The 12,900-nt window shown below is 42.3% G+C and overlaps 1 protein-coding gene across 3 annotated transcripts in view; it reads right to left on the bottom strand.

The window, feature by feature from the left end:
* The window catches only part of LRP1B (LDL receptor related protein 1B), a 4,835,697-nt gene that overhangs the window by 2,052,065 nt on the left and 2,770,732 nt on the right, over positions 1–12,900 (bottom strand). For all 3 annotated transcript variants that reach the window (XM_069616528.1, XM_069616527.1, XM_069616526.1), the window contains exon 22: positions 11,094–11,294. In XM_069616528.1, coding sequence (XP_069472629.1) covers positions 11,094–11,294 — 201 coding nt within the window. The remainder of the gene's footprint in view (positions 1–11,093; positions 11,295–12,900) is intronic.

Below are 12,900 nucleotides of genomic sequence, written 5' to 3'. Positions count from 1 at the left end.
CACATCCCTTTCCCCCCGACCACCTCATGCCCTATCCCGTGGCTTGGAAACGCAAGGATCACTTTGACAGTGACCCTAAACTCTTCCACTTAATCATCGCCCTGCCACCGGCACTAGACTCAATGTCCTAAACATTAAAAAATTCTTCCGACACCTAACATTGTCACTTAGCAAAACACACATCTCTACACATGTGCGCAGAATTCTGGATTAATGTGCATGTCTACTTCTTGGTCTACCCATCTACCCATTTTAACCACATCTTCCCCTACATCTACCTACTGTCACCACACTGGATGGGTCACTATGCAAAGTTGTTCTCTCTTTAAATACTTGAAATGTCTTTCCCCCACTCCCTTGCCAACTGCGTCTCAGTGCACCCTTTCTCTTGAACTGCATACTGCTTGTCTCTTCACCCATCACTAGTCTTCCCCATCCAGGTGCTTCCTCCCCTTTCCCTCATTTACCCTACTTGCTCAACTCCACTGCAATGCACTTCTCTACCCATAAAAGCAGTCTCAAGAGTTGTATTCCTCATAAAGAGGCTCAAACTACACCTGCTAGCAATGTAAGGACCCTACAAACTATTCCAGCCTCCCATCCAAACGAATGGCTGACCCACTTCTCTTGCATTCTGTTTGAATACAGGCCTCAGGCTGTCAAACAATCAAACAACTATGTCTTGTAGTGAGTTCTCTGAACTCCCCATCTTAACTTGCCATGGCAACAGGAGACTAGGGGCCGGCATGGGTGGCTGCTATCCAGTGTGCCTCCATGAGGGAGGCAGAGGTGGGATCTTATGGGACAGTTGTTAGGAAATATTTCTCTTTGAGAAACCTTTCCTCTATATTCTATGGACCCCCAAACTGTTTTGCTTTTGTTTTTGCATCTTGTACTGACTTTTTAGAGTGAATCAAAGCCTACTGAGTGTCAACTTGTGAGTTAGCTTACTGGTGTAGGACTAGCAAACACCATTAAGAATGTATGTTTAATGAAATATGACCCTTAACAGGATTGAGATTTAGGAGTCTATAAGCAATAAGATAAATGGCAATATGTCATGACTGTTTGGAAACTTAACATAGTAACACAAATGTACCTTTAATAGGGGTACCGATTTTCTTTAATACACATCCATAATTCAATAAGGAATCAGGAGCAACCAATATTATATAATAATGTGGACTGAATGAGAATGAGTGTAAGACCAGTATGCATGACAATGAAAAATGTTTTACAGATGGGATTCTAACCCGGGACCTTTAAGAAAATAAGACTTAAATCACCAATGAATGAACAATAATTGGACATATGGTAGGATATAACAAACAAATAGTGATTACTAGCTTGCTGTTTTGTATTGCTATAGTGGAACAATAAGCTGTTTAATAAACATATGGGTTCACCTGTGTTTACAAAGGGAATACTTGTATAGATTTATTATGAATAAACTCATAAGCACCAATACAACCAAAAACATGGGGCACGCCCAAAACTGAATAGCTTCACTTTAATGAAAGTGTGTTTTTAAAGGTTATGCATTCTCAGGTGCTATGAACCAGTTGTTATATGAATGCCTAGGAATTTGGTTTAAATTTATAAACAGACACCAATCAATGACTAAACAACTGTAATTTTGATTGAAGATTGATATTCACGATTTTTCATTTATTAACAATATGCTTTGTATCTTATTGTCTTTTTCTTCTCTTTTCTTTGTATGAACCTTATCTATACAACCCATTACCCCTCCCTACTCTCTGTCTGTACACAACACAAAATATATTTACTTATGTGATTTGTGTATATATGAAATGATTGGAATATAGAAAAGGCTGCTGTGAAGCTGAAACACATGTAAATACAAAAGATCACTCCTTTGAGAGATTAGATATATATTTTCTTTAACATTGAATCAATAAATCAGGGATTTTTAAATCTAATAACGTTTGACTCAATGTATTTGCGTGAAAAGAACTAATATATACATAACCACGGAGGTGGGGTAGTGGTTCCTCCAAACTCTTTTAGAGTCACGCAACACTTATATACCGAAAATTAAACAGGTTGCAAGGGCCAAGGGGACAGTCCTTTAGACTGTCAGTACTAGGAAACAATGTTTCCTTTTTATCTTTTGACCCTGTTATCGGTTTGGGTAACTTTGCCATACTGCACACAACATCTTTCAATGCAGTGCAATGGGGATACATTTGTAACACCCTAAACCTACACTGAAAGGATATTTGGTTACTTTCAAATGTGCTTAAAGCCAAGATGGTGGAAGCAGTTACCTTTTTACAATTTGTACTATATTTTCTTTACTTAGCTCACTTGTGTTCACCATGTCTGGCTGCTAACTATAGCTGGTGTCCTAAAATGGCTGAGCCACAATGATTTACACTTGTTCTTTGGCCTTTTTGTTCTTCAGCCTTCTTCCTGCATTTCCAGGTCAGGAATTTCCTTTTATTTGCCCGGGAAAGACATGCTTTTTTTCGAGGGTTAGTGCATGCCATGTGTGTTGGAACCCAGGAAGTGGGTTGGAACTGCCAGGTCCCAATACACATACCGGTCTCGATATGTCTAGAGTGTAAAAATGATTTTGCCCAAAAGTGCTCACCGAGTGGACCACTGCTGGGATATAGGTGTGGAAAAAATCTTTCCATTGGAGGGATTAGTGTCTGCACTCACCGGAATTTAGGATAAGAAGCAGAGTCCTGCAGCATCAAGCAGATAAGAAGAGGAGACACGTATCCTGTGTAGCTGTGCAGATGACAGAAGACCACAGGAAGAATCCTGAAGAGTCATGGTGACCAATTCTTGCTGCTGTTTAGGTAGAGCCCTGTCTGGCTACTGATGTCAGAAGACCCTTACTGGTTCTTCAAACCTTTGGACTGGTAGGACCAACTGTTAGGAAGAATTCTCATAAATGGCTGATTTCCCTTACATAACAAGTCCCTCAGCAGCTTTGCTGGATTTCTAGGGTTTATTTTTTTTTCACCTGGTAAGAGTGTGAGCCTTTTTCTCACTCTTACATGTGTTTTGCTGTGTGTGTTTTTACCATTTGTGTGATCTAGGGCTCTCGAGCCTCACCTACTCCATGAGCATCATTTTTGGGTGTGTTACACAGCACCTTCAGTGCAGTGACACAGGGTTGTCTTTTAGACTTCAGACTGATTCAATTTTTCTGGGACTGACTACTGTCTCGCAGAAACATGTAAAGTTGACATTAACTTTATGTAGTCTCTTTAAATCACAGACTGAGTACCCCCCATCTTACATGGAATATTGGAAAGGGTTAATTCGTATCCCTTTTTGTCTGTATATCTTGGAGCACTGTTTCACTCCCTTTTCATCAAGACTTGGCTGGTGGCAGTGGTAAATACCCTTTTGTTCATACTGCGCTTATCTTATATAACCATGGTATTGTTTTAGGCTCTTTTATTAGCCTCGAACATAAACCGCTTGACCAAATATATTTCATTTCGGCTCCAGCTGGGTTTATTCACCATTTCTTTTTGTTAAAGTCTTTCTTGTGTTTTACTCTGCGCGCCAAACCAGGTTTGGTCCTTTTGTTTGCTGCCTTTTCGCAGGGATCTGCCCAGAAGCCCTCCTTAAGGTGCCTGAAAGTCTGGGTAGGCAGGATGTGAGGGAGGGGTTTTAGGACCCCTGCCATGGGTTCCATTGGTAACCCAAGTTGCACTCCTGTTTGATTGGCTGGGTGACTGTCCTTGCCAGGACAGCCACCCTGCTGTGTGATTGACAGCCAAGCTGGGTGAAAGGGGGAAAACTGCATAAAAAGTAGGTCTCTGGGACTGGAAAGGCAGAGTTGCCACTGGAATGAAAGAACCAACGAGGATCTGATGGAAGAGGACCCCGACAACAAATGAACCACCCAGTGAATCCCTGCTGCAGGTCCGAATCTTCAGAATCCGACGATAGAGAAGATCCTCCAGGAATCTTCTTCCCTTGAGCTGGTGGGAACTACCAGTTCACCCAAACTAAAAGCCAGGAATCCTCCTGTGGTCGAATTGGCTGCACGGAGATACCAGATATCCAGGAAGGTCGGACCCTGCTTGGGTGTTAAGGAGCGCACCTTTTATTTGTTGCTTTGCTCTGCTGCTGGTTTCTTCCCCAGGGTAGTACAGGACCCTCCAGTCTTCCTACTTCTTGTCAGTCTGACAGTCGCTTCAGGAACCGTGGGCCTGCAGGAACCACCAGGAATGTCCGCCTCAGCTGCAGCTCCCTCTCCATTTAAGGTACTGTGTAAATCCGGTTGTTCGTTTCGTTCAGCCACGATGAAAGTGTTTGAAATCTTTCTCCAATCTGAGGGCTTGTACTTCTCTTCTCTTTGAACTAACTTTTCTACCAACCATCCTCGTCCGGAACCCGTTGCACAAACTTTACTACTTTTGTCCTATTGACTTTGGCCCTAAGCCTTTTCTATCTGAGTCTATCACTGTAGTTCCTCTTTCTCAATTGCCCTGAGTACTTACCTGTTGGTGTGGTTAAATTTCCATTAACTTTGTCTTTGCCTCCCTTTTACATTTCTGGAATGCCATTTTGCTCCCACTTTGATTTGTGAGCTTAACTTGTCTGGAACTTATTGGGAGTGGTGTGGTGTATAAAGAGTGTGATTTTTAAACTGCTTTACTTTAGTGAATGTTATATAACTGATGAGTGAATAAATGTATATTCTTGTACTTGGAAACCTTGAGTCAGTGTTTGTTTGAATCATAGTAACTGCTGTCCTTTGTGTAACTATTTGATACTACTCACTTGCTCTTGAGATAAGTCTGGCTGCTCAGCCATCACTACCACTTTACTGTGTAGTACAGGCTTGTACCAAAGGTGAATTTGTACTGTCATTTGTAGTCTTAATTTTGTGTGGCGGTTCTCAAAGGGTACTGCATATAATTCTGCCTACCACCAACCAGTCTCAAAGTCTTCTCGCCTTCCTGTGCTTGGATTCTTCGGAAGTGTCCCTGGGCTAACCGTTGCGCTGACCAACTCCATTTTGGTCTACTGCGTGAGAAGCGCCGCTGTACCCTGTTTTCACCCAGAACTTTGGTGATCTCCAGCTAGTCCCATAAGTCACTGTCCTGCAAAGTTTAAACAACCCAAAATCAAGGGATTTGGAACCGGAAGACTTTCTCTGAATGTGACTACTGAGGCACCTTTTGTCGCTGCACGCAGTGACAATCGTTGTAACCAGCCACCCCCTTTCTGGTAGAGTGCCTTGAAGAGTCCTGCATTGGTGCCTGCTGCATATCTCCACTGGAAAGGATGGCACTAGGTTTCTGCCCCCCCAGGAACATTGCTTGCACCCACAACTCCTGGGACTCTACCACTGGAACAGACAACGGCAAAACCTACCTCAAGCGATCCTTCTTTGACCTGCCAAGTCTTGGGAAATATCAGAGTATGGGCTGTGAGTAGTTGCCATACTTACCAGTACCCCTATCTCCTCCATAATAAAGTTTGTGAAGATGAGTTTGCTTTGGCAACACTTGTTACAAAAGTACTCCAAAAGATATAACATTACTTTACTCACCACTAAATGCCTTTGAAACTCTTCTGGACTAATCTTCACATCCACCGGAACATTTCCCTAACTTGTTCCTAGCTTACAAAAGTACTTGTGAACTTTTGAGCACACGACCTCATTCAACTTTGGGTTGGACTTTAAAAGTTAGGGTTCCTTTTCCTACGGGCTGTTGTTGCAATTTCTAACTACTTACCGTCCCTTTCATGTATTGGTCATGGTGAACTGTACACTTTGCTCTAACTATCCGTGACTGTATATATATGTTTTATATTTTTAGTATTGTGTGATAACCTTACCTGTTTGATACATTTTTGTAGTGGGTTTCTTGGCCAATACTAAATATAGTATTAGTATACTTATTGTCTAAGTTTAATCATTGTGAGCTCACTGTGTGGACTCATTGTGTACCCTTGACCCCACTCACCTCTCTTGAGACTTAGCCGTGCACACTCTTCATGCTACCTTGATCGGTCTGGCCAAACTCCCAGAGTTCCCCCTTGTTCACTATGACTAGGGTGGCCTCCTAAACTCTGTCCACCAGGCCCACCATCTTAGCAACATGTACCCTGCAAGGAATGCAGTAATCTTAGCAGAGGTTATGAGTAGTGTGGGAGAGAAGTGAGAAATCACAGGTCTACCAAAGCACACATACTTTGGAAACAACATGCAAAGCAGTGGTCAACATGCCATTCACCTGCAGGGAGTTAAAGCCCACCATCACAGGGATGGTCTGAGCAACTCTGCAAAGTCACTGTAATCCAGATGAACAACATACTGATGTGGATGTGGTCTGATTCATTCTGTGAAGCCAAAACTAAACATCAGAATTCTAGCCATGTTATTCATCCATGAAACACAAAGATACAGTTCAGTTGCAGGGCAGTGACTCGGGAGAAATGGCAAGATGTGCAATGAGGAGAAAATGGAGAACTGCAGAAATGTCTTCCACTAAACAGTGAGAATTAAGTTGACAGTGATGGCAGCACTGAGCTTCAAATCTTTACGAACAACAATTAGGACAGTGCAGGTTGTTACATAACTATCAAATCAGCCCCCCCCCCCTTGAAGATTAAAATGGCAGTGATCAATGGGGGTTTGAGGAATAAGACCACGGCCCAGGAGAATGAAGAACTGGGAACTGGGAAAGCCCGGTCAAGGGATAGAGTTCAGAGGAAATCTGTATGGCAAGCCAGCAATATATTTCAAGAAAGGCAGAGATTTTCAGCATAGAACCCTTGATTCAAAGGGTAAATAAACCAGAATCACTTTATTTAGATGACATTTAACACTTTAACTTTTAGCACTTTAGCGCCCATTTATCACTTCATTAGATACATTAGAGGATAACATTTATGTTCCATGTTGACAACAAAATACATTAAGGAAATAGTTGCCTCTAACATACTATGACAGTATTTAGTATGAGTCTAGTTCTTTTGCACACAAATATATAAAAAATAATTCTCTTTGAGATAATTTTTTATCAGATTTGTGTTAAACTGGAATGTTTTTAAAAATACTGGATGTTTATAGAAGTAACATTATGATCCTTTGGTTATGTTTTACCGTTTCATGAGAATGATATCCACTGTTTATAGCTTTTGAGCTGTACCATGAGACATCACCCCTTGTTTATTGTTATGTCATGCTCAGCCTTCCCACAAATCTCTGTCTATCTGATAGTCCATCTACTCGCTCCCCAATAATTCTTCCCCGCCACATCTACCTGTTATCAAAGTTCTCCTTCTCCAAAAACCTTCAAATAAATTCTCGATCCAACACCTACTCAAACAAAGCTCCCTACAAGACAGATCTGGTTTTCTTTTAAAACAGGGTCTCTCCTCCACTTGGGCAGTGCTTAATGATATTGAGAACACCTGTGTACTAAGGGCTGTGTTGGTAGGTGATTTGGCTATTGAATTGGGTCATGTGAATTGGAAGGAGTCTGGCCTGATGGCAGATGAAGGCCTGCCTCCATCTTGGATTCCGGAAGAGCCATGGCCATGATACTATTCTCCCACTTTTCCCCGAGATCCTACTTGCCATTGTGGCTTTGTGTCTGCCTTCCTAGTGTGTAAATTTAAACTTGGAAATAATCTTGGTAAGCACTGTAATAGAACTATTTTGTATTCACTTCCTGTATGGGGAACTTGCAAGTTTGTACCATCTGCAATGCAGGAGGAATGAGTTGTGTGTGTGTGTTTTCTTGCTCATGTGTTCATCATGAGTCAGCATCACTTTGTTGGGTCAAAAATTTGGAACAGCAGGGGCTTTGCAAGCAGCACACCCGAGGCATAATATAAAACTGTCCCTCTGACATTAGTGCCAGTAGATGAAATGTATTTTCTTGCTTGTTGGGTTGTTAGCAATGCTATACCATTATTTCCTCAAATGCAAAGGCTTTGTTTTCCCCAATGGAAATGTGGGTCTGGTAAGGGAGCTAGAATGGCTCGCTAGGAGATGTCACCTAAAGGATAATGTTAAGGGTTATGTTTATCCCTCATTTCCTGTAGTGATTAATGGTTAGGTTTGGGGTGGTGTGAGTATAGGTAGCCCTCGAACTGCTGTGAAGAGTCAGGGGTATTTGTCGCATATATGGGATTACCAGTTGTAAAGAACATTATGAGCTCCAGGGACTTCACTGAAGACAAAAGTAAAAGATCCCATTGTGCACAAAAAGTAGGATCTGACTCTTTAACTAGGGAAGCACATTTACCTGAGATGAGGATACTGGAACAGAAGAATACACCCTGCAGAGGCAAAGCACGGCCAGTGGCAGAAGAGTGTAAGCAGGGGAAGCTGACCCCTGGATGTGGAGCCAATGAGAGCTGTGGAGCCCTTGACTTTCGTAGGAGTCCTGGGCAGCAGAAGGAAATGCTGGAAGCCTGGCATTTCCGAGGTGAGAGTAATGGAGAAGAAGTGAAGCCTTATCCCCACTGTAGTGTGACCACAATAACCTCATGGTGGGCAGTCCAACTGTCAAACAAGGCGGAACTCACCAAGCAAGAGATTCCACGAGAGACTCTGTGACCGATAGTCAGACGCAGTTGCATTATGAAAGAGAACCAAGTGAGAGTTACTAACGCCAAAGACTAACATGAGAGATGGAGTAGAGGGGGAGAACCCGAATCCGTAGGTGTTCTCCAGAAAACTCAGTGGTGACTGGGGGGAATGGGAATACCCAGATGCCACCGAGGCATCAATATGCAAGAGGAGACAATGACATTGACGAGACTTTAAAAAAACCGTTAAAGTGGGACGGTGTTAATCTAATAACAAATACACCTGAGACAGAATGTCTTAGGGAATGGATACAAAGAGAAACTAGTCCCAGTGAAATTTATGAGATAGTAAATATCAAGCCCTGGCAAAGGAACTGCATTAAAACCATGAAGAGAATAACAAATACACTTGAGGAGAGAATTAAGAAAGTGCACACATAGAGGCTTGTCCCAGTGAAATTGACGAGAGCCTTAATATAAAGGCAGAAGATTGCAACTGTATTAAGGGGGTCTGTAGAGTAACAAACCAGCCTGAAAGAGAACGTATTAAGAATAGGATGCACATACCCTGGGGGGAAGGGTTGCAGTCTAAATGGGAACTGCCGTCACTTGGATTAGAACAGGCAAGAAGTAATCAAACTAAACCAGGCCAGGGAATGGTATAGCTCATGTTGTTACATAGGATAGCCAAGTTAAAAAAGCCAGAGATACAGAAGTCAGAAAGCAATATATGCCTGGGAGAGAGTATAAGAGAATTGCAAAGAAATGTGGCGTAACTGCCTCTAGAGGGGAGAACAAACCTAAGTATATTATTAGAGAGCTACAGGAGCTAGTCCAGAAGGTGACAAGAGACTGTTTGAAGATATCATACTGAAAAGAGTTTCGGAATAAGCAGAGACATTAGCTTAACAAGATACATGGAGACATTGGGCCTCATTCCGAGGCTGGCGCTATCCATGGAGTAAATAGCACCATGGTAAGCAACCATGGAGCTATTTACTCCATGGAAATCCGGCATGGTGAATGGAGTAATTACCGGTCCATTCCAAGGTTGGAGGGACCGGTAATTCCCCATTCACCATACCGGTTCCCCATCCCCATCCTGCTAAAAACAGGCGTTAAGTGCCAACCCGCAAAAGGGAACTCGGAATATGGTGGTAAGTGTTAACGGTCACCGTTGCCATTACCTCCAGCCTCGGAATGAGGCCCATTGGCACACCAGAATAACCAGAAGGAAGAGATATTTTCCTAGTATAATTTAAGTTAGTCAAATAGTGGTAGGGTCAGATGGAATTACTTTTGGATGGAGGACATATTCATTTGGAAATTCCTGACGACTGTCGAGCACCTTGAGTTACCTTGAGTTATGTATACAGGCAGGCAAACCTGAATAGCGATAGGGAAAGATTGGCCTTATTGTTATTGTTTTCTTAAAACACACTCACAATGTCCTTCAAGTGTCCACCTCCTTTTTCCAACCCGCCACACTGCCCCCTGCCTTAGTGTGAGGACCCAGTTGGGGTTGTCTAGGGATCACCCATACACCTCCTCTGGGTAAAGTATCGACTAGGTCAGAGAGGCACCCGTTTCCACTGACCACTCCAATGTTGCTTCCCTAGATTAGACATGGGGATCTTTTCACAACATGTATTTAACACCTCTACCTACGCATATTATGAGGTGAGCAAACATTGGAAATGACTGAACCTTTATCTGAATACTGTGAATAATATTGTTGCTTCGACCTACCAACATTGCCCGTTGGCACACTATTATTTTAGTGCATTTCTAGATTATTATGCTCACACCATCTACATCTGTCTATGAAATAATGTTTGATTGAAAGGTGACCACCACGGGACTCTGAGAATCAATGTAGTAGCTAACCCACTGACTATCATGGCCACAGTCAGAATATCTCATGCAATTATGAACTACCTCCGCTCACAACCCCCAAACATATTTCCCAGATTTAAACCATGTTGCATTCATTGCTTTCTGAACGATCACTGTCATGTCTAGATGTTTAAGTCACAGTGACACACATTGCAGGCATGCCCTCTGTCATCTGGCCATTTCAAATGGAATAGCTCCTGATTTTTGTGTGGGCAAATCCTTGCATTGTTGAAGGGAACTGCAAACTGCAGTATTAGTGTGCCGAATACAGTGGAGTCAAATAGTGCTTTGTGAGCAGAGTTTAATTAGAGGTGGTGACCCCACAATCCCAGCATCTAAACGCAGAAATGAAGGGGTGGATGGACAGACTAACCATGGAAGATATTTTCCACAATATTCCTGTACTTCATAACTCATCAGAAAGGAGCTGTTAAGAAGTAGGCCACTGAACTATGTAATAACCCCATCCATAGAACATTGCAATACGAGTGTATTGTAAGAATTATTTGTCAACATAATATTGAAAACGTAAACAAAAATAGCTCCAGAAAGGAAGCTATTATTGAAAGAGGTATAATGAAAATCAAATGGTAGCAAACATGCTTTTCTCCTTCCTGCTAGAGAAAATAAGGCCGTGTAATGGTAAATACCACAAATGACGCCTTCATCGGATCCATCAGGACAGTCATATTTTCCATTGCAGAGACTCTCAGGCTGCAGGCAGATGGAAGAATCGTTGGCACAGGGGTACTTAGGTGGTCCACAAGTGAATTCTTCGCAGCTATCCTCATCAGATCCATCCTCACAATCAACATCTCCATCACATACCCATGCTTTGCTGATGCATCTCCCTTTGAAAAAAAAAGAATAAGAATATTAAACATTATTTAGAAATGGTAACACAATTGTGCTTTTCTCTTTTCTCGCTCCCTCTTTCCCCCTCTCTCTCTCTCTCTCTCTCTCTCTCTCAGACACACGTTTCACAACATTATGAATGTCCATATAAACTATATCTAGCATGGTGTATGCATAACCTTTAATGTTTTACATGTTCTAGCGATAGCAGAAATGGCAAATATGGTACACACACACACATCACATTTTCAAAATGTCAGAAGTAGCAGAATTGCAATTGCATGATGCTCTCCAACCCTTCCACAGGTGCTGCCCCAGGGATGAACATCACATGATTTCGACCATGGAGAAAGTGATATCCCATGACATTTAACAAGGATTACTTTTCACAAAGGAATATCAACAGAGTCAAAACCTCAATAAAAGTATAGTTAGTACAATAAAAAAGTCAAAAAGCAGATAACATTCTATGTTGGTTGGCATCAATACACTAACGAGGGCAATCTGAGCACTGCCATCATAGACATAACACTGAAACAATTTGTTGGAGACAAATCCATGCCTAATGTCCACCATTCAGCCTGAATTGCCCAGATATCAATAATCTTGTATCAAAGCATAACAGAGAATTATATACCAAGGAACACCACATATTTATAGATACAAGAAAATGGGCCTCATTACAAGGATGCCAGTCTGGAAATAAGGGTGCCGGTAGCAACGTACCTGCACCCTTTCCGGACCAGTACACTACAACTGTGCATGCTGGAGCTGTTGCGCATGGCAGTTCTGACCTTAGTCTAGAGGTGGAGAGGTTGCTGGAGGCAACCAAGTGAGATTTGGGAGTTATGAGAGGTCCAGGGACTGAGTTATCAAAGCAAACTTTCTGTAGTCACGGCTATAGACTCAAATAGCCGACATCTCAAAGCAAACTGAGTCACAGAAACAGCGTGTGTCGTTGGGGGAAGGTGAGAGGGGAGGTGAGGAGGCCATCTGGGGAGTGGGGGGAGCTGGCACAGATGAGGCGGGCACTTGGTGAGGGCCTGGGAGGCAAGAATGCATTTTATTTGCATTGATTGTTTTTCCTGATATTCACATCTATATTTGAGGCTATGAAGGACTACAGATATCCACGGGTAAGAGTAGTTACATGCCCGCGGCTATACATTTTGGAGTGTCTGTGTTTTATTTCTTTTTAAAAGTTATTGTTATAGGTATACTGACGTTAGAGTGAAAAATCACTGGCCATAGCCATGGTCAGTGACACAGTAGATATTTGGGAGTCTTATCTATTTTGGCTGTGTGTTTTCAGACTCTCTTACATGTGAGACTGTGGAGAAAAAACAGAAGAAAATTGTTTGGAAAAATCGATAGAAAAGGAGCCACCCTACTCTAGTTTTAGATGCCCATACACTGTATTGTAGCCTAGATGTTGTAATGTGGGTTGTCACCAGTGTCAGGTGATGACCCAAGTGTGTGCAGAAATAAAAGGAGTCCCCGACCATGCACAAGCAACGATTCCTCCAATGAATGGTAACCGTCTCTGTGTTGTTCCTGTGCTCTCTCAGCACGTAAGAACTGGCAATGAAAATGGGATCTGGC

The sequence above is a fragment of the Ambystoma mexicanum genome, chromosome 9 (genome assembly GCF_040938575.1).
Source record: "Ambystoma mexicanum isolate Mex_15411 chromosome 9, UKY_AmexF1_1, whole genome shotgun sequence".
Classification (NCBI taxonomy): Eukaryota; Metazoa; Chordata; class Amphibia; order Caudata; family Ambystomatidae; genus Ambystoma; species Ambystoma mexicanum.
Note: the sequence above shows the minus strand (reverse complement) of the source record. Positions and strands in the feature narration are given on the sequence as shown.